Genomic DNA, 24,151 nt, shown 5'->3' on the forward strand with positions numbered 1-24,151 from the left:
AAGGGCCTTCAGTGGTAGAGCCTTTGTGCTGTTTGGGTCTCAGATACAAACACACAGCTAATTTTAATCATGTGATTGATTACGTTTGCAGCAGTTTCTGCCTTGGTTTCTGATGATGACCTTTGTAAGTGTGGATTTTCTAACTCGTTTATTTGATGGTGGCAGTTGCGCTGTGCCTCTCGTGGCCTTCCATCAACAACTTTTAATGTCGTGTAGAAATGAGCTGCACACAGCGACCACACTTCCTGGATGCCATCCATAGGTATTTAAAAAAAAAAAAAAAAGCTGAACTATTTCAAAGCAGGAAATATGCAGTCAGACACAAAGGTAGGCTGACGTTTCATTTTGCCAGATATTGGTAGATTATTTATATATGACTGATGCTTTATTAGAAAACAGTATCACCGTGCAGCCAGATGCTTTTCTCATATTTTCATTTTAGCCAACGTGTTTTTTCTATTTTTGAAATAGTAAAACAGGACTTGTTTTTTCATTAATGTGATTTTGGTAAAGATTTTATTTTTGTTCCTTTTTGTTTAACAGACAGAATCAGCCGCTCTGTGGGACCTTCAACACCGAGTCCCTCTTCAGCGCTCAGGAACGGTTTCATTAAATGCCAAAAGCCATCAATTTACAATTGTACAATTCTCCACCTGGATTAAAAAAAGTGATTAAAAATGTTCACGTGTTTTCAGATATGCAGCCCTGCACAGTCAGTGTGAGAGGAGTTCAGGTAGTGACAGATGCACAGAGACTGCAGTATCAAAGGTTACATGCTGCACTTCTGGATGACTGGACTTTGCCTTGTTATCTCTTGAAGGCTTGTGTGATTTCTGCATTCAAGGCCACTCACAGTGTTGCTGTATTAACAGTTACAAAATCAGAAAAATAAAACTTTAGCTTTTTATTTGCCTGTTAGCGATTATCTACAGTCCAAATGTCCTGACAGGGATCCTGTCCCTATGCAGCTTCATCCCAGCTTCTTCAGGAGGTCAACAGCTTCTTTGTGGACCTGCAGGGAGACAGTTATGTATGTTACATCTGGATCAAGGGGTTCAGTAAAGCTAAAGCTGGTCCTCTTGGTGTGTGTACTGTACCTCTTTGTCTTCCTCTGTGTGAGCAGGGTACTCTTTGGCTTTGTTTAGCCAGAGCAGCGCTTTCTGTTTGTCTTTCATGGCCAGGTAGGTCTTCCCGAGCATGAGCAGGTTTTTACTGTAGAAGTTTGGATCGACTGAGAAAAAGAAAACACAGATGCGTGTCTGAGTTGAATTCATTTTAAGCCTCTAAAGAAAACATGATTTTTGATTTTTCTAAATATTTGATCAGCCAACGGGGGATCAGCAGTTCTTTTAACAAGTTGCCTACGTGACTTCATTTGTATGCCGTGTTTTACCTTCTTCAGCTTTCAGGAAGAATTCCAAAGCCTGGAAGAGGAAGAGAAGCGTGACATCATCCAAATGTGTAAAGATCTTTGTAGAGTAAAGTCTCCGAGCCAAAAGTAAAAGGTGACAAATGACTGATGTCGTTTCAGCCTGGAGCTGCTGTCACAGTCAGCCGGTGTGCAGGCAGTGAGCAAACAAAGGAAGTGTGGTACATAACAAGTCCTCACCTCCTCATATGTGGACGTGGGCGGTGATGCAAAAATTATAGCCGCCACCTTGCGTTGATACCAAGGCAGCTCAGCAAACGCAAAGCACCTAGGAGAAGCACGCACATTACCAGTCAGAGGTTTGGAGGAACGACAGTCCATCGTGACTTTAAGGCACAAAGGTCATTTCAAGCAGTTGGAATCTAAGTGCAGTCACAAAAACCATCCAACGCTCTGATGAAACTGGCTCTCATTAGAAGCCCAAGGGTTCCCTCTGCTACTCAGGAGAAGTTCATTACAGCTACCGGACTCAGAGGCTGGCAACAAAGGGAAATGCAACAACACTGACAAGTACAGTTTTTTCTCCAAAATATATTACTTCCCTCGATATGTAGTGAACTTTCAGATGCTCCTGGAGTAGCTGTATTGAAAAAAAAAAAGGTTTGTCACAGTAAGAAAGACTCACCAGTAACCCAAAACATATAATGAAGTGGCATCCCTGGGGTTGAGCTTGATGGCTTCCTGGAAAAAGCACAGGCTTCACTTCAGAATGCACATAAATGTGATATGATGACAATATAAGATTGACCCAAATGTCCTCTCACCTCTAGATGGTCCCTGATGATGACTGAATTTCCAATTTTTACCTTGGTTCCTTCCCAGTCCCCAATATCACTGAGACATATGGCATACCACTGTGTTAGGAGGAGAAGAGAAGAATGCTGAGAGTCTGCTCAAATCGGACCACGGTGGCTTTTTTAATGCTCTTTTTAAAGAAACTGCACAGGCCTAAAGTCTAAAACCTCATGACCAGAAATGTGATTCTGTGGTCGAAAACAAACAAAACCAAAAAAATTTGTCTGACAGCCTGATGGGGGTGAATCATGAGCGTCCTCTCGGTGAAGCCGCCGTCTTACTTTGTGTGCTGCAAAACACTTGTCGTCTTTCTCCAGTGCCTTCTTTGTGTATTCGAAGGCCTCATACATCAGCTGCTTCTTGCGTTCGGCCTCCATGTTGGGCAGGAGGGACACGTCACGAGACGTGCGGGCCAGCCTCCACAGAAACTCTGCATCATCACTGGATGGACACACGCACATCACTCGCACAGATGCTGCATATGTGACAAATCAAGTGGATACATACTGTCCACCTCCAGGTGCAATGTGCACAACTTCAACTCATTATGTGTAGAAAATAGAACTTTGGTGCCCTCTGGTGATAGAATCACAAAATCACAAAAGGAACTGTGGCAGAGGGCAGTGCACTCAATCATCAGTACAAAAACAATAAGCAGGGATAAAAAAACAAAGAACACAATACACCCAAATGAGGTACAATCTGATACCTTTGAGAGAACAGAAAAGAAGGAGAGCAAACAAAACAGAAAAGAGAACAGAAAAGAGTTTCTTATGGCTGCAGTGTTACCTGTCTTTGTACTGCAGCAGCAGCTGGTACAGCTTCTCTGTCTCTGCACAGCTGTACAGGTAGTCAGCCTGCTCCAAAACCTCCTCTGCACACACAGAAAAACACCAAGTTCAGGCAGGCGAGGCTTACGCTCGTTTGCCAATGACATGTTGCTGAAGTGTTCTTTGTGTGCCAAAATCTGGAACAAAATCTCCCATCAGGCACAGTTTTCCAAGTTACCTTTTTGTAAAGCGTGGACCACCGCTGAACTCTGCATCCTGCGATAAGTTTCATAGCCCAGACAGGACAGAGCAGGGAGTCCCAGGAGGAATGCAGCTCCTCCACTCTGTGCACAAGAAATGCATTGAAAAAGAAATCCAAGCAAAAGTGTGCTTCAGTTAAAACACGAGTTAGAAGTCATGTCTGCTGCCTGTGATGTACAATGATCGCTCTCAGTCTATCAGAGAAACACTGTGAAGGTACCAGAGTGCACTGAACCCTGCTCACTGCAGGGTTAACATTTGACTGTTTAGGTAGGCTTTCATAAATTAAACTTAAATTCAGTGATATTGTAATCAGTCATCATGCTCAGCAAAACAAACCTGTGTCACTTTGACAGGGTGGTGACACATTGGCGATACATGCCGGTACGAAGCTGCAGCAGAGCTAAGCTGCTCTCTGTTACACTAAAGCCTTGCTGACCTTTAACCTCCATAGAGCATAATTACTTATTCTTCCAAAGTGTCTATTCACGAACTTGGACATCTGCAATTAGTTAAAAGTAAACGATTCTAGCAAGTTCATGTAGGTTAAACACATTATCCGAAAAGTAAGAATAAAAGGCATGGTTATTTACGGTCAGAGCAGCTGCAGTCCTTCTGATCGCCATCCTGTAACACCGGTTTGTCCCTCTGATTAAGATGGCACCAGAGGCTGACAGCAAAGTCCTGCTCACACTCCGCGTTAACATCACTCCAGCCATTGTGTCAGTGGCTCATACTCTCTGTTTAGCAGGAATTGAAGAAGGACGATATCGCAACTTTAGGGGCCGTCCGCTTACACACCTAGGGAGCATTCAAGAGCACAAACTTAAAACGTTGCTAAAAGACACTATTGGGACCAACATATGAAAACTATATTCGACAATATATGTTGCCGCAAAATAATAACACACGTAGTTTCATCTAACATATATTTATATTTTTTGTCTTTAATTTTTTCTTTTGATTTTTTTTTTTCCATTTTCTTATTCTTATTTTTTAAACTATTATTTTAACACAGCCTCAGGATTATACATTGCATTTCACTTTACATTTTGTTTATATATGTGACGAATAAAACCTTTTAAACCTTTTAACCAGACCGCACGTCGGTATATGTAACAGAGCAAACACTTAAACAGGAGTAATTAAATCAACGCTAACACGAGAAAGGGGGTTTTATCGGCTAAAAATAGGTTTGAAGGCAAAAAAAAGAACAAAGTACGCGCTCTGTTAGCAACAGGGACATAGATACAGAATAGTTTACATGTTACAGCAATGTGTTAAATGTTAATTAACTATCACAGCGTCTTAAATTGTCAGTTTGATTGCAACAATTTGTGTTCTCAAATGCACCCCGGAGAGGTCTGTTCTCCATATTCAGCCGATAGGAAACAATCAAAACTCACGAGAGTTCCGCCTTAATTTTACAAACATTAGTACAGCGTGTCCACAAAAGTGTTCATTTAATTTTAGTACGTATATCTGAGGCACACAAAAAGTTGGCCTAACGTTACCATTAAATCGAGAAAATTCTTATTTTTTTAGCGAGTTGAACGACTAAAGAGAGCAGAAGGAGTTCGTTATCTGGGCACTGCGGAGGTTCGGCTCCACCCTCGCGTCGCTCAGCTGTTCTTGTCAGCTAAATGTTACGCCCTCATGTGCCTCCAGAGGCTGGAAAACATTGTAAGTTTGTTAACTAAGCAGGTAACCAAGTCCGAGTGAGCTTTCAACTCCTGTAAAGAAATATTGTGTTTGTAGGGAGGCTTGTATAGGTTTTGACATAAGGTTTGTTTTTCCGGGCATCGCCACACCCACATAACGACCACTACTTGCGCCTCTGGCCGTAATTGACGGTAAGCTAAGCAGGCGTTAGCCTGTGTAGCGGTAATCTATTCCAAAGTACTAAAGTCTCAGTCCAAGATGTGTGTGTGTTTCTTTATTTTACTGTTTTTATGCAATTTTAAGTGTTCTTTCTATTGCTACAGGCTCCTCGCACACGGCTGTGGTTTGTTTGAGGTACAATCTGTAATCATCTTATCAAAGAACACAGATAGGAAATACTTTAACCACATCCAGCGGAGAGAGAACTATTCAGAGTACTTGTTTAGAAGTAATAATACCACAATGAAAAAAATACTGTACGAGAAAAAAGTTATGTCTGTCAGTGAAGTATTAAAAATGCAAAGATTAAATATGATATTTGCCTTGAAAGATCGTGGAGTAGAAGTATAAAGTAGCAGAAAGTTGAAAAATTTGTCAATTACAAATACCTCAAAATTGTACTGAGTACTGTACTGTACTTGTATTGAATACAGTGTTTGAGTAAATTTGTGGTTTGTCTTTGGGGCATCTGTTTGATCATTTTAGCACAACAAGCTGCCATGGCCTCATTTGGGGCCCCCGGGCCAGGGGCCACCCATTTGGCCACCAAGGTGGAGCTGACCATCTCGTGCGAGAACCTCATGGACATGGATGTCTTCTCCAAGTCTGACCCTCTGTGCGCCCTCTACATAAACACTTCCGGCTCCCACTGGTATGAGGTCTGTATTCGGTCAATGGAGGAGAGTTAAAGCCTCATTTCGAATCAGCGAGTTACAGAAATCTTTGCATCTAATACAGATGTACCTGCATGTATTGTTGGTACAGTACTTAATGTTCCCTGTTATATATTTTTATCTATGTATTGTCAATCAGTTTGGACGCACAGAGATGATCCTGAATTGCCTGAATCCAAAGTTTGCCAAAAAGTTTGTCATCGACTACTATTTCGAGATGGTGCAGAAGCTGAGGTTTTGCGTGTACGATATTGACAATGACACCTACGACCTGGGTGATGATGACTTTCTCGGGGAGCTTGAATGTACCCTGGGCCAGGTGAGCTTCGCTTTGTATGGTTATGTAGAGAAAACTTGGGTCGTTCCTCCACCTTTTGTGACACCATCAGTGCTTGTGTCCAGATTGTTTCAAACAAGCAGATGACCCGACCTTTGTTGCTGAAGAACAAGAGGTCTGCAGGTCGTGGGACCATCACAGTGAGTCGACTTATATATCTATATGTAAAAGATGTATAGAAGCACAGTAATAAGCACACAGAGTGCAGACAGAGACACACTGGACAAAACATGACATTCATTCTATGCCTCTGTGTGTGCTAATGTGATCAAAACCAGGATGTACAGTTTCTGAATAAGGTTAACATTGAGAGGCTCATTGAGACTGGACTGTAGAATACAGCAGGAAAGAGGAAATACTGTCATTCATTTTGAGATGTTAGTAAACATCCAGAATCTGAGTTCTGTCTTTTTGAAGGAAGTCACTCTGTGGTGTCAGCCAGATAATCAGAAAATACCAGCACCTCAGTGGAATTAGACAAACTCCGTACATGCATCTGGTGTCAGTTATGGAGACCTTTGACTGAAGGCTTCTCTCTCTTTAGGATGATGTAACTTTAAAGGGTCACAGCTCGGTTAGAAAACGTGCTTTGTGTTTTTAATAGATCTGTGCTGAAGAAATAACAGACACCAGAGTGGCAAACTTTGAGGTGTCAGCCCGCAGGCTGGACAAAAAGGTACCGATGGTCATTTTGAGTTGTTACTTGTGACATTTGGTTTCTTTAGTATGTCAACTGCTTTGTGATTGATTGATTGAATTATTAACTGGATGTGGTTGTTCAGTTTTTGTGGTGGTCCGACCCTTTCCTGGAGTTCTACAAGCAGACAGAGACTGGATGGCAGCTGGCTCACAGGACGGAGGTACAGATGCTCACCAGCAACTCATTCCTCTGCCTGCATACAATTATCAGCTCATGGCTCATCATTACCTGTTTATGTAGGTGGTACAAAACAACCTAAATCCAATATGGAAGCCCTTCCGAGTCTCACTGAGAGCTCTCTGCGGCGGAGATGTGGAGAGACCGATACAGGTATTTTTTCTTGAACCATTTTAGTTATTTATCTGAGTTCACATTGCCTGTAAAATGCAGCCTATTAACACCACCTGTCCCCTCCCCACCCCCTGAAGAATGCTCTGAGGTGTGAGAACTGTACATTTCTTTGCCCCTTTTTGTTTCATAGATTAGTTTGTTGTCCACGCTGCTCTAACATACTAATGATTCATCTTGTAATTGCATTTTCTTTTCATCTTACAATGCTCCCAAATTTAAAGCAAGGGGGTGCTTGCAACGCAGCTGGATAAGCGATGTGTGTGTTTATGCACGATTTGTGACATCACCACCTGAAGGTGTGCCTTTTTTATGTTATTTTCACTCAGTTTCTGTCATTGCATTTAGTACCTTTACGCTGATAACAGCTTGAAATGGGACATATTATTTGTGCAAAGGTGCGACCTTTGTAATTAAATGTAGCATTGGACCAGTGATATGATGAAGCTTCTTTCATCGTATTCACAAATAGTGAACACTGCCTGTCAAACATGTCTTAACAATTACTTATGAATACTGCTTCTGAATGAAACATATTAGCAAAAATGTAGAAAAACGTATCTCATAATAGCTTTTATTTTGTCACCCATTGCAAGAAACGTCTTTGTCTTTCTTCAGGTTTACTGTTATGACCACCACGTCAACGGCTCCCATGACTTTATTGGGAGCTTTAAAGCCACACTTGCAGAGATGCAAGTGGCCACACACGTTTGTCCGGTGAGGCTTTTGTGTGTTTGCATGTGTGTGTTTGATCCTGTCTCTACCAGTAACAGGCCTGTGATTTCCACTTCAGCTGCCATGAATATGACTCATGTTCTCACTTGCAGGCTGAGTTTGAGTGTGTTAACCCAAAAAAGTTGAAGAAGAAAAACTATAAGAACTCTGGGGTCATTTGCATCAAGCAATGCCAGGTAGTGATTTTGAGATTTCACTCTGCCTTGATTTCAGCTGGTTGTGTCATGGCCATACATTGTTATAACATATTGTCACGTTTAACCTTTCAGTTGGTGAAGGAGTTTACCTTCCTGGATTACATTATGGGCGGCTGTCAGCTGAACTTCACTGTGAGTGTGGAAATATCAAAGAAAAGCTGATATTATTTTAATACTTACACCATATAATTAGAATCCATTGTCACTGTATTTGGTCACTGAGCAGCTCCCCATATCTTATTCCCTATCCTGTCTGACCTGGGCCAGATTGCCATTGACTTCACAGGCTCTAATGGGGATCCCAGAACTCCTCAGTCCCTCCACTACATCAACCCTGAAGGTTACAATGAGTACCTGACAGCCATCTGGGCAGTGGGTAATGTCATCCAGGACTATGACAGGTAAACCTCAACCCAAATGAACAGAGACGGGATCTTGTGAGGAAAGTAAGGCCTGTCTTGCTTGCAGTCACCACACTACTGACTGTTGTTCCTTGTTTAATATGTGGGAATAATGTCACGCTAATCCTTCATTTGTTTCTGTCTTTCCATGAAGTAACAAGATGTTTCCTGTGTTTGGTTTCGGAGCTCAGATCCCTCCCTCCTTTCAGGTAGGAATTCCTGTCACACATGAACTTCTTAAATTCCAAACTGGTTTGATACTCACCGACGAGGATATTTGTAATTGATTCCCGCGTAGCATGAGATAATGTATACAATGGCACAGACTCTCTATGAGCCACAAAACCAGTTAAATGCCTGGATTAGGCTTTAATAATATGTGATGCTATGCTACCAGCTCAAGAGTGATTTTGTCCATATGCTTTGTCAATTACCTGGCTGGTTTCTTTGGCTTGAGCTGTGTCAGCTAGGAAATCATTTTTGTGCAGTAGGTTAGACTACAGTTCTCTGACAGTATAAACACCTAAGGACACAGGAGCGATGTGACAAAGTTGACCATGGTTTTCTTTCTAAATTCAGAAGCTGGGGCGCAATTGTCATAGACTGCATTCTAAAGCTTTTCTATATGTATATATCTGTGAACCATGCTTACAGGTTTCCCACGAGTTTCCTGTCAATTTCAATGCAGCAAATCCGTTCTGCCAGGGTAAGACAAACCATGTGCCAAGACCATGTTTGGCTGTTTTCCAGTACTGCTTACACTGCCTTACACTCGTGTGTGTGTGTGTGTGTGTGTGTGTGTGTGTGTGTGTGTCACAGGCATTGAGGGTGTGGTCAGTGCCTACCAGCAGTGTTTACCTCAGCTGAAGCTCTGGGGCCCTACCAACTTCTCTCCAATCATCAGGCACATCAGCTGCTTCGCCAGACAAGCTCTCCGGCAGAACGTGGCCTCAGTCAGTAGCCTTAATTTGTTTGAATACTCAGTAGTCAACGTGAATGTGAAACAGACTTTACGCCTGACTTGTCCGACCTGTTTTCTCTCTCCATCTGCAGCAATACTTTGTGCTGCTCATCATCACAGATGGAGTGATCACAGACATGGACCAGACTCGCGCTGCCATTGTAGAGGCCTCCCGTCTACCCATGTCCATCATCATAGTGGGTGTGGGCGGAGCAGACTTCAGCGCAATGGAGTTCCTTGACAGTGATGACAAATTGCTGCGCTCGCCAAATGGCGACGTCGCCTCAAGAGACATCGTCCAGTTTGTGCCCTTCAGAGATTTCCAAGTAAGAAGCAAGCCCATACCTTAATGCTACTCTATATGAACAAAACATTTCACAATTCATTTTTATGTTAATTTTCTTCTTCACAATAACTCCCACTGCCTGCTGCTTTAATGTTCATAATGTTCATGATCATGCTCCTAAACACGGCTAAGGCTCACTCTCATTACTGTGACATTGTCACTTCAGGGAAACAGCGTGGCCCTTGCCCAGAGCGTCCTGGCAGAGCTGCCTGATCAAGTGGCTTCCTTCTTCAATTCTTACAAGCTGAAGCCACCAAATACACCGAGTGTTTCTGCTCTGACATAGAGAGGTGGGTTAAATGAACTCAGATACCTCATATTTGCTACTTATCTGCTTCTCCTGCACCCTCTGTCTGTATTTTCTGTTACATATATTTATACATACACACACACACACACACACACACACACACACATATATACAGTGCTAACAAATTTATTAGACCACCTGTCATAAAAACAAGAAAACATAAATATTTTAGAAATCTTTCAAAAACTTGTGTAAAACTAAAAATGTTATTGTTATTTATTTGGAAAATAGCAAACTGAAATGACTAAATAGTCAGTTTCACACATAATAACCAAAAAACTTAATATTTTGTATGGCCTCCTTTGGCCTTGGTAACAGCTTGCATTCTTGCTGGCATTTTTTTTTATGTACTTTTCGACAGTCTCTTTTGTTATTGAGTTCCAAATAGTTTCTAGCTGTTTCGACAGACTTGCTTTAGAAGAAAATTTTGTGCGATCAATCTTTGAATCTACTAAATCCCAAATTTGTTCAATAGGATTCAATGCATAGCTTTGAAGTATGCTTTAGGTCATTGTCTTGTTGGTATATGAACCCACGCCCAATCAAATTCAGTCCAGAAGGGATTCCATGATGCACTAAGATGTTGTGGTAGACGGTCTTGTTCATGATACCATCGATTTTCACTAATTTGCCCACGACGTTTCCACAAATGGAACCCCACACCATAATGGGATCTCCACCATATTTCACTGTGGGTGCAATGCATCTGGCATCAAAACGTTCTCCAACTTTTCTGCGGACATAAACACGACGATGCTGACCAAAGAGTTCAAACTTGGACTCGTCCGTCCAGAGAACCTTCTTCCAGTCATCAACAGTCCAGTGTTTGTGCTCCCTGGCAAATCTGAGGGGTTTCTGGATGTTTGCAGGCCTCAATAATGGCTTCTTAGCAGCTTGTCTTCCCTTTAAGCCTTGTTCTGTCAGTCATCTGCTTATGGTCATTCTGGAGACTTTCTCAGGCTCTGATCTAGAAGCATTCATCTCTGCCTGAAGATCAGACGTGGTCTTCCTTCTGTCTCTAGTACTTAAAATCTTGAGGTGTCTGCTTCAGTTAACTTTCGTTTCCTGCCTCTTCCTTGGCATATTTTGTAATACTTGACCTCACTGTGAGAACACTTTGTGTCTTTCCCTATTTATCTCAGAGACCATCCAGCATCATAAAGTGCTTTAATGCGGACTCTTTCATTTTCAGTGAGCTCTAGACGTTTTAACATTTTGAACAGGAATGACAAATTTCAAACTGAATTCACCTTTTTAGACCCAAATTTCAGCCGGCTCACTGGGCTTCTCTGAGAAGTCAGAAATGAATCAAGCATAACATTCAACCACTAAAACTAATTTTTCTGTTCAGGAATGCAAGTAAATAACTATAATTTGACATATTAAACAAGAAATAATAATGTGCTTTACTATTTTTTCATTTTTTTTGTAAATCAGTAAATTTGAAAATTTGTGGATAACAATAACAATTATTATTTTATCATTAAAAATATCATTCCGGTTAAAAAGCTTCTACATATTGGTGTATTAACCATTACAGAAACATAAAAAATGATTTTGGTAATTACCAATGCTGTTAATTTAGGGCATCTGTGGCATAAACCTTAGTTTGGGTGGTGGTCTAATAAATTTGTTAAGCACTGTATACATACATACATGCATACGTATACACACACACACACACACACACACACACACACACACACACACACACACACACACACACACACACACTTACATACATACACACACACATACATATACACACACACACAATTAACCTCAAATTTGTGACTGGAATAATTTGCAGTAATGTTTTACATTTGTTTTGACTCACAGGTCATAAAAGAAGAGTTGCTGTGACCAAAAGACATGATAGCTTGTCTGTGCATGATAACCAAGCAATCACAATAAAAGCAATCAGAATATACTCTGTCCACTACAAATGTTACATTTGACATGTTTGCATGGTTTTGTTGATTAAATGTCATTATTTTTTGTGTTTCTTTGTATTTTTTTCCCAGTATTTTCCCTGCATTACCATTATGTCTCAGAGACAAGCTTTGCGTCTTATCTGAGAAAGCAGTGGGTTCATATATATTGCGGTGTGTTTTTTTGTCTGTCCAGGCAGTCAGCTGGCAAAGGGTCGTGTTCAGGTGATGGACAGGTGTGTCAGCAGCACCACCACCATCAGACTGATGTGACACTGTTCTTTCAGACGTGGTCGTCACAAGTCCTGATTGCTTCTGTTCACAGGAGCAAAGTTTCATTCGTGTATAAAATGATGTGATTTTGAGCATAATGTTGAATTTAGTATAAAGTTTGAGCTTTGCCTAGATACTGTGGGCTTTTGGAAAGTGCATGTATGCAGCGTAAAAGTGTAATTCCAGGTCAAGCTTTTGTGAAATGGGAGATCAGTGAGAACGCGTCTGCTGCACCCTGCCATGACAAGAAGACACCCTGAGTCTAATCTGGTCACTTGCATCTGTCAGAGTGTGAACTGTAACAACAAAGATAATGCTTCTTCTCTTACTGTGGTATTGCTCTGATGAAGAGAACTCATAGACATGAGTGGCACCAGAGTCCAATAAGCTGTCCAACAAAATATGTAACACACTGTATGAAACTGTTAATAAAAATAACATACTTGTACTACCATTGAAAGTGTGTGTGTGTGTGTGTGTGTGTGTGTGTGTGTGTGTGTGTGTGTGTGTGTGTGTGTGTGTGTGTGTGTGTGTATATTGTCTTTGGGTGCTTCCAGAAGACTGTTGGGGATCAAGTTGGTTGCAGAAACAAAGGAGATGGATTTGGACGTTGATAGCTGAAGGAAAAACTCGACATTTCAGTTAAACTAATGGGGCACTAAGTGGATCCCGTGGATGTGCTGATCCCCTATATAAAATGTGTTTATACGCTATTTATTTACATGAATAAACACATTAATGGCATGATTTTTGAATGGGGGTGAGGCTGTCCACATATTTAGTACTAAATCAAATTCTGTGTTGTTGAAAGATGCATAATGCTAATTATCTAACCAGATTTACTGGGTTTCTCCAAAATGAAGACCCCATGCTCCACCGCAGCAGACAGACGGGTGTCCTTATCAGCCAAAACGAGCGCACTGGGCGCCGCCCACCACCACAGCGTTAGCCAGCTAGCTCTCCGTCGGCCAGCCCTACAAAACACAGCAGACACAGCTGGCAAACAGACACCGATCAAGGTAGGAAATACAAAGGGAAGACACTTTCTGAAATTACCTTTCCACAGTCAACTAAATGTGGACGCAAAAGTTTATTAAGCTGCTAGCAGTTACTAACTTAACGAGAAGGTGGCTACTGACTGCTCTTCGTGTGGTGGGTGGCACATCATGTGACGTTTCTCTTTCAGCTCAAGTCATCAAGTGAATAGTGAAAACTTTTTAAATATTTGCTAATAAATCTAAATAAAGGCAATAAATGTAGGTTTAGTGACGTCCGCTGGACAGAAAATGTTAAGAAGTTAATCTTTCGTAAGCTCGGTCCGTTAGTTTTAGTTCAGTTCCCGGGACGTAAACCAGCGTAAGCTAAGTTTAATTAATGCTATTGTATTTTCTTCATAATGGACACACCATACAAAACAACGCTGAATGTTTTACTTAATCACTGCGTATTGTTCTCATTTATCCCGTTTAGGACTGTCCCATCCACCGCAGAGCTCAGTTCAGTTCATTGTCGGGGGTGGCTCTGGTCAAGTCAAAGCTCCAGCACTGAGCTGCCAGACTCAGATTATAGTGTCCTGATGGAGAAATCCGACATTTTACTAAGGGGCGCTTAGATGATCGCGTGCTGGTCGAGTTCAAAAGATCATTCATGTAACATGTGCTCTGCTTTCATTTACAGCAACGAACCCGTTTATGACAGGATGTGCAAATGCAGTTCGGCTTGAATTTCATTTACTGACGTGTGGAAACTGCACATTTAGGTCGAAATAATAATTATAGCATTTGCTAAACAACCGGGAGGCGGAGCCAGTGTTTCAAAGGCTGCAGCTCTCACTGATCGTCCTGGCTCAGCCATGACTCTCCTGTCAGTGGGTGTGGTGTGATGGATGTTTGCGTTTTTTCAAGGCTTTTGATCTGTGTTCACGTTTGTCAGTTCATGTGTGTGTCCTCCAGGCCGGGATGGCAGCAGTTGGAGCCTCGGGATTAAGGGCCACAGACTGTGTGACCAAGGTGTCCTTAAGCATCTCCTGTGAGAATCTGCTGGACATGGACACCTTCTCAAAGTCTGACCCTCTGTGTGTGCTGCTCATGAACAGCTCAGGGCCGCACTGGTGTGAGGTATGTAGGCTAACAGGTTGCTTTTCTACCGGCTCATTTTTAGGTACGTCGTTAAACGTTAAATTCACAGCAAGTACAACATGTGTGCTGCACTCCAAGAAAAGGTTCAGTGAAATTCACATTTTGTAAAGTATTTACAGTATTTGGAGACAGCTTTGAAGTGAGATACCATTTTGGAAATGTCAGTACCTGCTGGGAGCATAAAGATTGTCTAAAAGAAAAGTCGTTGACTTATTTTTTACGAAAAGTCGTTGACTAATATTTTTCTGCGTTAGATTGGCCGGACAGAGAAAATCAAGAACTGCCTTAATCCCAAATTTTCCAAGACTTTTGTCATCGACTACTACTTTGAGATGGTGCAGAAGCTGAGGTTTGAACTGTACGACATAGACAGCGACAACTGCAGTCTACAAGATGCTGACTTCCTGGGAGAACTGGAGTGTACCTTGGGACAGGTTAGCCCTCTCTGCCAAACACCAGAGGTCATTGTTGGTGCTGTGGCATGTCCAGTGATCTGTGCTTCATACGTGTGTTTTTTTTGTTTGTTTTTTCTGTCCAGATTGTGTCCTCAAGGAAACTAACAAGACCACTTGTCAGGAAGGACAAGACACCTGCAGGGAAAGGAAGCATTACTGTGAGCCGCTTTCATTCAGATTGGCAGTGACATTTGGACTGTTAATGATGTTTGATGCGTTCCTTGGCGTATTTGCACTAACACGATGCTGTCTCATGTTTTGCAGATATGTGCTGAGGAGAGAACAGACAGCAGGGTGGTGGAGTTTGAAGTTGCAGCTAGAAAACTGGATAAAAAGGTATTGATTACTGCTGTGCGGTTGAGTTACATTTAGGGTTACTTCTTATGAAGAGAAAAACCTTCTCTAATACATTATTTTCACTACAACAGTCAGGGCTGTGGCAGCTACAGTAATACCACGTGGAGACAGCAAGAACTGTGAATGGTCAGCTTCGCTTTCTCTTGTTTTCTCCTACAAGTTTGTTGACAGTGAAGGCAACATGATACACGACTCTTGTGTTGCAGCAGTGCTCTCAAATCTGATTCCAAGCTATTATTTATTACCTCCACCCTAAGTGATCATGGTGAGATGCCATTGATCAATTTAGAATTTTTATTCAGAACACGTAAACAGAACACAGTAAGACGTCACCTAATCACTAATTAATAAGTAATTGAATGATTCAGCTGCATATTCTTTTCTTATTTATCTCCAGGACTTCTTTGGCAAGTCTGATCCTTTCCTGGAATTCTATAAGCGGACAGAAACTGGATGGCAGCTCGCTCACAGGACAGAGGTACACATATAGTCCCCCCGCAGTGCAAGTCACTGACAGTTTGAAGCTCATGAAATTAATATATGTCGACTATGAAGTGTTTTTTTGAATTTGTGCCGTTATGCAGGTAGTGAAAAACAACCTAAACCCAATATGGAGACCATTCCGAATCCCGCTGCAGTCACTCTGTGGAGCTGATGTGGAGAAACCTATAAAGGTACACACACTCACACGTTGGCTGAAAGGCTTGTGAGTGATGACAGAGCAACGTCTTCCTATTGTCTGATTTCTTTTGTGCTGTATTTGCAGGCTTGGGGAAAATCTGTGCGGAGCTTAGAGTTTAAAAATGTCGTTCTATTTGCTGTGGTTTTTGCTTCTTGTTGTTCTTGTTAATGTAGCTTTTTTGAAAGGGTGACTGCGACCACAGACGTTTGCAGCAGCTAATGATTCATGCCAGCTTCTCTTTCAGTAAAAGATTAGCTTCACTCAACCGGATGAAAGTTGTTTTCTCTTCCACGCAGAACTGAAGTGATGTGAATATGCCTGTTAGATTTGGAAAAACTGATATTCAGTTATAAACGGGTTCATGTCAAAGAACAGAGCAAATGTATTTTCACAGTTTGTTTCATACATTAATTAGATGTTTGACAATCGAACTCATCAGCAGCAGATCCATGAAGCATTTTCATTTTGTCATGTAAAACCATGAAAAAACTGAATCAGGGCCAGGATGCTACCCTGATTACCTCTTGTGCATATTTACCGGTCTGATAAAGTTATGTATTAGCCTTAGTTTATGTGTGTTGTTTTTTGTTTCCACCCTCTAATCCTGTGAAAGCACACTTATCAGGAAGAGATGCTTTCCAGTCGACAGTGCAAGTGAGTTTACTGTCCCCACCATGAGTGCTCTTCTCATGAAGGATGCAGAGTCTGTGACAGGACAGGCCAAAGTCCTTGATGCATCACATCTGTCTTAAAGGAATCTGTAAAAAAAAACAAAACTAGGATTCTGGCACATTGGTTAACTTACCTGTTAAATGATAAAAGCTTAGTCACCCAAATCATCCTGCGGTCCTGACAATCAATGTGTGGTTGATCACAATTATCCTGGCTTCATAAGGTATTTGATGTTAATTAGATTTTATTTTCCAATCATATGAAATGTATACTCTGTCAATGCTTGTGGCCTACTATTATCCATCATGCGTGTTATTTAAATGACCTGGCACATATTGTATTATTTATTAGCAGGCAATTTAACCAATGGGACAATTTCCCAATAGGTTGATGTTTTCCGTTAAGATGGATCCCTTCTGTAGTTATCCATTAGCTTTTTTTAGCCATTCATCTCGTAGACTGACTGTAGCATCACACAGTTTGTCTAATCTGTTCTGGTTGCTCCATGCTGTGCCTAGATCTGTTTGCCTTTTGCATCTTTTCTCAACACTGAAGAAACTGAGAAGCTGCTGTGTTCACATTCGGAGCATGTGGTCTGAGTGTGATGCTCCAGAGGAGGTGGTGGGACCTTTTCCATCCTCTGCCTATTAGAAGGCTCTTGTGTGTGTTCCTTCACCCCTGAAGCATGCTTTTTGTCTCATCTGCTTGATTTTCACACACTGGTTATTGTTCATGAGTTAAGCTAAAAATGTGTTTTGCTCTCCTCAAAGACGATTGGCTGAATTTGTCTCGTTTGTCGTGACTGTCTGTCTCTTCTAGGTGGATTGTCACGACTACAACAGCAGCGGATCTCATGATTTAATTGGATCCTTTGAGACCACGCTCGCCCAAATACAGCAAGGATCCCAAACATATGCAGTGAGCTCATTTTCATGAAGCGTAAATGTGAAGAGCGGACGATGAAATACAAAAATGAGTGTCTCTCACTGACACTGACGTGCTGCGTTTGTGCTCCTCTCAGGCCGAGTTTGAATGCATCAACAGTAAGAAGAAACAGAAGAAGCGAGGATACAAAAACTCTGGCGTTATCATTGTAAAACAGTGCAAGGTACTGCAGTTTCTTAGCTTCAAATGAAGTCAGTTTCATGATGGAGACACATTCAGAGGACTTAAACAGGACTACCTGTATATCTAAAACACTGTGTACACTGGTGTACAATATATTTTCTCTTGCTGCATTACTTACTGGATTGTGTGTCACTGATACTTCTTTTCAGATAGTGAAGGAGTATACTTTCCTGGATTACATAATGGGCGGCTGTCAGATTAACTTCACTGTGAGTACTAGAACGTCTTTGCAGAAACACCAAAAAAAATATCCCTGACATTTCCATTTTATGTTTTTTTTTTTTGTTTGTTTTAAATGGGCTCAGGAAGAATTTACTATGACACCATCAGTGCCTTATATAATTTGATATTTAATACATTTATCCATCCTTCTGGGCCAGATTGCTATCGATTTCACCGGCTCCAACGGGGATCCCAGGACCCCTCAGTCCCTCCATTACATCAACCCTCAGGGCTTTAATGAATACCTGGCAGCAATCTGGGCTGTAGGTAATGTCATCCAGGACTATGACAGGTAAGTAGATCACTGTACATGAAGTACAATGTTGGTAAATGAAAATCAGGAAAAGGGTTGGATGATATGGGCCTTAAATAACATTGTAGGCTATTTCATAGTAATGATAATGATATTCTTGATGATACAGTATATATTTCCAAACACTTGGTGATGCTCTGCTGAGCCAGTGCAGCTTGTCTGCTTAGTTTAGAGCTCACAGTAGCAGGTGAGCTGTCCTCGTGGGACTTTTTGCTCTCTTCCTACTTAACTGGGTGCTTGAAGTGCTGTGACTGGCTTTTCTTACCGTGGTATGATGGACATCTGATATTTTGTAACTAGACCAGTTCTACTTCGCTGAAGTCGCTCTCCTTTTTAGAAGTAACTCCTCCACCGTAGAGCCCGCAGCAATGTTACTTTCGCTTTCAGACATGCTTGTTGCTGTGCGTAACCATGTGAGCCGGAATATTTTTTCATATTATTAAAAATATCCAAAATTATACTGTTAATATCATGAAAGATAAAATATGTTACACCCCTATTTTCAAATATTCTTTCCAGCTTCATGAATGTCCATCAAAAAGCTGTAAGTAGCCGGTGAGCTAATAGAAGTCCCACCTTCATGTCCTTCATTTAATGCTTGTGTTCTGCTGGATATGATAAACAGGCTGTACAATTCCTCTCCAGTGATAAAATGCTGTGACTTTCACAGGTAGTTAGTGATGTTTCCATGTGTGAAAAGGACTGTTGTCTAATTATTAATGTAAACGTACTTGGACAAAAACACCCATTTCGTTTGGCTTCCTTCCTGTAGTGACAAGATGTTCCCTGCTTTTGGATTTGGAGCCCAGATCCCACCTACAATGCAGGTAATTGTTTGCATTAGTGAAAACATACCCGGGAATGTTTTTGTATTTGAGATCATGACATTCTCTAACATCTGACAAAGCTCGTCTCGGAGGGAAGAGAGCAGGATCTGGATTAAGAGTTGTTTGTGTCTGCAGGTCTGCCATGAGTTTCCCATCAACTTCAACCCATCAGATCCGTTTTGTGCAGGTAAAGACAGACTGAAGCTGATGTGAAGTCACACTGCTGCGTGTTTAATGAGATGGAACATGACATGAAGCACTTGTAGCAACATTGTGGGCGTCACAAGATGAGTTTGTGTGATTAGAATCTAAAGGACAGGTGCTGTCACAGCCTCTCGTGTCATACCAGCGGCATGCTTCTGGTATGACACGAAATTGGTGTCGTGTTGTTCCATGGGAAAATTTGGCATTAGCTATTCAAAGCATACATGTGACTACTGCAATGACTAGTGGAGAAATGATGCATCTGAATAATTGATTTGTCAGTCAGAAGAGATGTTATTGACCGAGTTAAGTTAGAGATAATGCCTAACGAGGTGTCCATTATCAGGATTTAATGGACGACAGGGAGGCCAGAATGAGTCTTCAGGGTCCATTAATTCCTGTTTACAGACATCCTGAAGGGCTTTATCGTGCTTACATCTTGGTTATTTATATTTTCAGGCATTTTGCAGTCAAAATCTATTTTCACAAGCCAAAATTCAGTTTGTCTGGTAACACCTGAGGGTTTGACTAATACCCGGAACAATCAAGACCATCCCATCAGGTTTTTATGCAAAGAAAGTGTCCACTCCTCCAGCAAATAGCACTAACCTTAGCTAGGACTTGGCAGTGGGAGATATTTCTAGTTTGCTGTGTGCAGTTGACAAACCGTCAATATGATTTCATAGTATGTTTACCAACAAGACAAGCTAACTATGCAAATAATGGGCCATTTGTACTGTTGGCCGCAGCCTGAAGTAGCGAGTCGAATAGTGAATGGGATGTGGTATGATCCCTCATGTAAGTATGAGTAAGTTGAGAGGGGCAGTGTACTTCCTACAGCTGTGTAGGAAGTGTGTTACAGTTACCATCCTGTGGTGTTCAGAGGATGAGGTCCTGAACTAAACTCAGTGTGTCGAAGTCACTCAGTGTTGATGTTAGCTTGTTAATGTGTTGCATTAAATTGTGAATGGAGCCTCTGATGGCATCTTTGTTGCTATGGTTACTCATTTTAGATACAGGCAGATACCATTTAGCCAGCGCATTAGGCCCATAAAGGGATCATCATTTCGCAATGTGCTGTCCATTTCCAGTTACGCTGAATTACATGGAATTATGTATAAAATGATACTCAGACTTAATTCTGTCCATCTGTGTGTGTGTGTGTGTGTGTGTGTGTGTGTGTGTGTGTGGTTTTTAGGTATAGAGGGTGTGGTCCAGGCCTACCAGCAGTGTCTGCCCCAGGTGAAGCTTTACGGCCCCACAAACTTTTCTCCAATCATCAACCACGTTGCCCATTTTGGCAGGCAAGCCCTCCAGCAGAAAACTGCCTCTGTGAGTTGCTGGAAGTCTAAAATCAATCAGAGTAGTGTAATTGTAGCTGTTGTGAGCAGATGTCTGATTGTGTCAACTCAGTCGGTTCTCAAAGCACTTCCACCCGATTCATTCCAATCCTTGTGTCATTCTGTCTGATGTCATTGTTTCACAGCAATACTTTGTGCTGCTCATCATCACTGACGGAGTGATCACAGACATGGATGAGACACGCAATGCCATCGTCAATGCCTCCCGTCTGCCCATGTCCATCATCATTGTCGGGGTAGGCGGGGCGGACTTCAGTGCCATGGAGTTCCTGGATGGAGACGATGGAAATTTACGCTCTGCTACAGGCGAGGCCGCCATGCGGGACATTGTGCAGTTTGTGCCATTCAGGCAGTTCCAAAACGTAAGTACATCCATCACAAAGCCAAGTCTTTGCAGACATGCACCCACCTGAGCTTCTTTATAACACTTAAATAATGCACACATTTGAATGTCTGCACATCTTATTTCAGGCTGGCACAGCAGCCCTTGCCCAAAGCGTACTGGCAGAGTTGCCTGACCAAGTGGCCTCCTTCTTCAATTTATTTGGTCTGAAGCCCCCCAGCGAACCCAGTCCTTCATAGAAATGTAGGAGTACCCCTAGCCTGACCTCATTCCCCTCCCTCATCCCTGCATTTGATCCAAAGCTGCATTCTTAAAAATGTGTTAACTTTGTTCAAAGTGATTTTCAAAACTTCTTCCAAAACTTTTTTTCTATTACACCTTTAACCATAGGAACATCTACAGTGTTTATCCTCTGACTTGTTTCTATGAGTTCATATTCTGACTGTAGAAACAGCGGCAGTTGCAACAGGCAGTACAATCAGTTGAGAAACAGGAGGGTGTTGCCACCATCAGTGTTGTGACATCACTTTGCTCATATATGTTCATCTGAACACTTGAGAGTTCCTCATTCTGAGCATGAGCAGACCTATAGAAACACTGATAGACCTATCATCATTAAATACTCATCAAAGACATGTAACACTCAGACACCTGTGACTCATATGTTTAGCCCCTTGCTTGTCTTATTTGGTTGTGATAGTTAGCTCCTGTGCTGTCTCCTAAATCTCATCTATAATTTGTCTCCTCATTAGGTTCCTCAAGAAATGCTTGCTCAGAGCGTCTTGGCAGAAATCCCAGGCCAGGTGACGGGCTTCTTCAATACTATGCATTTGAAGCCGCCCCACGGCGATACACCTCTCGCGAATCTCTCAGCATCAGCACCACCCAGTGACGCATCATGAGGACCAACTTTAATCTGGATGACTGGAACCAAGTACACCTTCCTTACCCTCGGAAGTGTACGACTCATAACCCAAACCCTTCCATGGCCACATGAACAGTCAACATGTCATTTTATGATTTGTGAATACTATGTACAAATAGTATAAAGCCATAGTACACAGATAGCCAACATTTGTTAACATGTACATAACATAGACATTGAATATAACATTTACATATGATTTTATTATTCTCAAGTGCCAAGATTATTAAAAATCTAAGTAATTTCCTATTTTATTGATCTGCACAGTTAAAGGCATTAACTGACTTGACACAAGGTCTTTGTTTTTTGTGGAAAATTTGAGGCAGCTGCTAGCATCCATGTCATCAGTCTGTCATAATGTCTACATAAAGGGCTGGAGTACTTAATGTGTCCTCCATGTCATTTTCTCCAATATCTGCCTATTACAGTGACTGCTTCTTTGTTGGTCTTCACACTTTCAAGTTTTGCTGGGAAATGAAGTGCATATGAAGACCTTGAACAAAGCTATGGCTGTAATACAACTCAGTCAGGTTTACATAGTGGATCCATATAGAATGGATTCATGAGTTTGTTTCAATGAATACCTTGCGTAGATTGTACAAAAGCTTTTATGTTGTGTCTTTTTTTCTATATTCAGTTCCAAATTTCACTTGACTTTGCTATTTGGTGCTTCTGTATGAATGTTGAAGAAGTGAAGCATCATTTGGTGAAATGCATGCTTACACTGATGGACATTAGAGTTTCACTGTGTCTTAAAGGGGGTAATAAAACCTCTCACTTTACTGACTGTTATGAAAGTGGCCTATACTTTTCACTAAGTGTATATGTTTTATTGTTAGTTGTTTGTACCGATCAGTACGGCATGACTCTATCATTGTAATTTGCACTGCAAAAAAAAATCTAATCTACATTAATATCCCTCAACTACTTCAATATAATATTAGATCATTTCGAAAGATTTGGTTTTGTTGTGTATGTGCTACTGCCTTTATGTCACAACATTAAAGAATTGCTCTGCATTTTCACAAAGCTGCATTTCAGATCAAAACTTATTGTGTGCATTGTTGAAGTGTGTGTGTGTGTGTGTGTGTGTGTATATACGTACTTGCTACATAGTGACGACTGGAGCAAGTTTTTATCCAACAGTGATGGGATGGTTAAGGTTAGGATAAGGGGCGTGGGAATACAAGTGTCAGGGTAAAGGGTCTCTCGATGGTGGTTGTGAGTGTATACAGATGTGTGTCCAGTGGCCTCACGTGGTCGTGGTGTGAAACTCACCAATTTCTAGATTTGGCGTACAGTTATATTCTGACTTAGCACAGCTGAGTTGATGGTTGGGATAAGAACATTTAGAATTATTATTTTACAGCAGCCATAGTGTATAACTGCACCTCTATCTGTCTATTTACAGAAATGTAGGGGGGTGAATGAGCGCCCCCTCATCTAATGGCATGACCCTACATACATGTCAGCCTTGTATGATCAAGAAGGTTAAAATGTGCAAGATTAACTGGAGAACAAGAAGGCACAGGTGGACTTATCATTTTGCCTAAGCTGGAGCTGCACACTGTTTGTCTTATCCTTGAAATCTTTTCTGTAAAAAAGGCTGCAAAATCATTGCATGACTTGATGGATAGCAGTTCAGGAGGGACTGATGCTGTGGGGTTTGTCAGTCTATACACAACAGAAAACAAAGTGCGGGCATCATTACAGTTTCTGTTGATAATCTCTGAGAAGAATGCTTGCCTTGTCTTCTTTAGTTCATGGTTATAGGTGTGGAGACTGTTTTTGTAAATCTCATAATGAACCTGGAGTTTGGTTTTACGCCACCTGCTCTCTGCCTGTCTGCAGACTCTTTTCTGGACTTTGGCCAGTGTGATGTTTCTCCATGGTGCCTTTTTCCTTCCTGACCTGTCTTAATTGGGGCATGGAGTCAATAATAGTCATAACTTTGGAACTGAAACCATTTACAAGTTCATCAGTTGAAGCTGAGGGCAGTGTTGGTGATGGTGTAAAAGACTGAGTGAAGACTGCACGTGTTATTAACATAACGCTTCTTGATTACCTTTTTCAATTCAATTCAATTCAATTCAATTCAATTCAATTCAATTCAATTCAATTCAATTCAATTCAATTCAATTTTATTTGTATAGCGCCAAATCACAACAAAAGTTG

General features: G+C 41.4%; 3 protein-coding genes across 6 annotated transcripts; 2 read left to right on the forward strand and 1 right to left on the reverse strand.

The window, feature by feature from the left end:
* Positions 1-375: 375 nt before the first annotated feature.
* On the reverse strand, positions 376-4,077 carry rmdn1 (regulator of microtubule dynamics 1). Its single transcript, XM_070986099.1, has 10 exons — positions 3,849-4,077; positions 3,233-3,338; positions 3,014-3,098; positions 2,506-2,665; positions 2,194-2,283; positions 2,055-2,110; positions 1,610-1,697; positions 1,394-1,424; positions 1,098-1,231; positions 376-1,012 (listed from the first exon to the last, which is right to left on the reverse strand). Exons 1-10 carry the CDS (start codon positions 3,972-3,974, stop codon positions 971-973), a joined length of 918 nt encoding a protein of 305 aa, XP_070842200.1. The 5' UTR covers positions 3,975-4,077; the 3' UTR covers positions 376-970.
* A 778-nt stretch (positions 4,078-4,855) lies between these two features.
* LOC139346512 (copine-3-like) lies at positions 4,856-12,802 on the forward strand. Its single transcript, XM_070985583.1, has 18 exons — positions 4,856-5,108; positions 5,241-5,271; positions 5,623-5,795; positions 5,950-6,129; positions 6,213-6,287; positions 6,752-6,823; positions 6,930-7,007; positions 7,088-7,177; positions 7,814-7,912; positions 8,023-8,106; positions 8,200-8,259; positions 8,395-8,528; positions 8,683-8,737; positions 9,183-9,234; positions 9,348-9,481; positions 9,582-9,815; positions 10,002-10,125; positions 11,985-12,802. Exons 3-17 carry the CDS (start codon positions 5,637-5,639, stop codon positions 10,119-10,121), a joined length of 1,626 nt encoding a protein of 541 aa, XP_070841684.1. The 5' UTR covers positions 4,856-5,108; positions 5,241-5,271; positions 5,623-5,636; the 3' UTR covers positions 10,122-10,125; positions 11,985-12,802.
* A 455-nt stretch (positions 12,803-13,257) lies between these two features.
* Positions 13,258-23,015, forward strand: LOC139346510 (copine-3-like). 4 transcript variants are annotated; one of them, XM_070985577.1, is made up of 17 exons: positions 13,269-13,368; positions 14,282-14,466; positions 14,742-14,921; positions 15,026-15,100; positions 15,207-15,278; positions 15,697-15,777; positions 15,884-15,973; positions 17,473-17,571; positions 17,675-17,761; positions 17,931-17,990; positions 18,162-18,295; positions 19,089-19,143; positions 19,279-19,330; positions 20,546-20,679; positions 20,834-21,070; positions 21,180-21,294; positions 21,804-23,015. In XM_070985577.1, exons 2-16 carry the CDS (start codon positions 14,308-14,310, stop codon positions 21,288-21,290), a joined length of 1,626 nt encoding a protein of 541 aa, XP_070841678.1. In that variant the 5' UTR covers positions 13,269-13,368; positions 14,282-14,307; the 3' UTR covers positions 21,291-21,294; positions 21,804-23,015. The 4 variants fall into 4 exon arrangements, with proteins under 4 accessions (XP_070841675.1, XP_070841678.1, XP_070841679.1 ...); XM_070985578.1 differs by having other exon boundaries at positions 13,275-13,368; positions 14,302-14,466; XM_070985574.1 differs by lacking the exon at positions 21,180-21,294 and having other exon boundaries at positions 13,258-13,368; positions 21,804-23,009.
* The last annotated feature ends 1,136 nt before the right edge of the window (positions 23,016-24,151 follow it).

Source organism: Chaetodon trifascialis, chromosome 18, assembly GCF_039877785.1.
Source record: "Chaetodon trifascialis isolate fChaTrf1 chromosome 18, fChaTrf1.hap1, whole genome shotgun sequence".
Classification (NCBI taxonomy): Eukaryota; Metazoa; Chordata; class Actinopteri; order Chaetodontiformes; family Chaetodontidae; genus Chaetodon; species Chaetodon trifascialis.

Excerpts from the sequence above, each read along its gene's own strand:
- rmdn1 (XM_070986099.1), bottom strand. The coding sequence starts at position 3,974 with ATGGCTGGAGTGATGTTAACGCGGAGTGTGAGCAGGACTTTGCTGTCA. Across the intron at positions 3,339-3,848 it reads GGACTGCAGCTGCTCTGACC|AGTGGAGGAGCTGCATTCCT; the intron begins GTAAATAACCAT and ends TCTTGTGCACAG. Across the intron at positions 1,425-1,609 it reads CCACGTCCACATATGAGGAG|GCTTTGGAATTCTTCCTGAA; the intron begins GTGAGGACTTGT and ends TTCCTCTTCCAG.
- LOC139346512 (XM_070985583.1), top strand. The coding sequence starts at position 5,637 with ATGGCCTCATTTGGGGCCCCCGGGCCAGGGGCCACCCATTTGGCCACC. Across the intron at positions 6,288-6,751 it reads CAGGTCGTGGGACCATCACA|ATCTGTGCTGAAGAAATAAC; the intron begins GTGAGTCGACTT and ends TGTTTTTAATAG. Across the intron at positions 8,260-8,394 it reads GCTGTCAGCTGAACTTCACT|ATTGCCATTGACTTCACAGG; the intron begins GTGAGTGTGGAA and ends GACCTGGGCCAG.
- LOC139346510 (XM_070985574.1), top strand. The coding sequence starts at position 14,308 with ATGGCAGCAGTTGGAGCCTCGGGATTAAGGGCCACAGACTGTGTGACC. Across the intron at positions 17,762-17,930 it reads TCATTGTAAAACAGTGCAAG|ATAGTGAAGGAGTATACTTT; the intron begins GTACTGCAGTTT and ends ACTTCTTTTCAG. Across the intron at positions 19,144-19,278 it reads AGATCCCACCTACAATGCAG|GTCTGCCATGAGTTTCCCAT; the intron begins GTAATTGTTTGC and ends TTGTGTCTGCAG.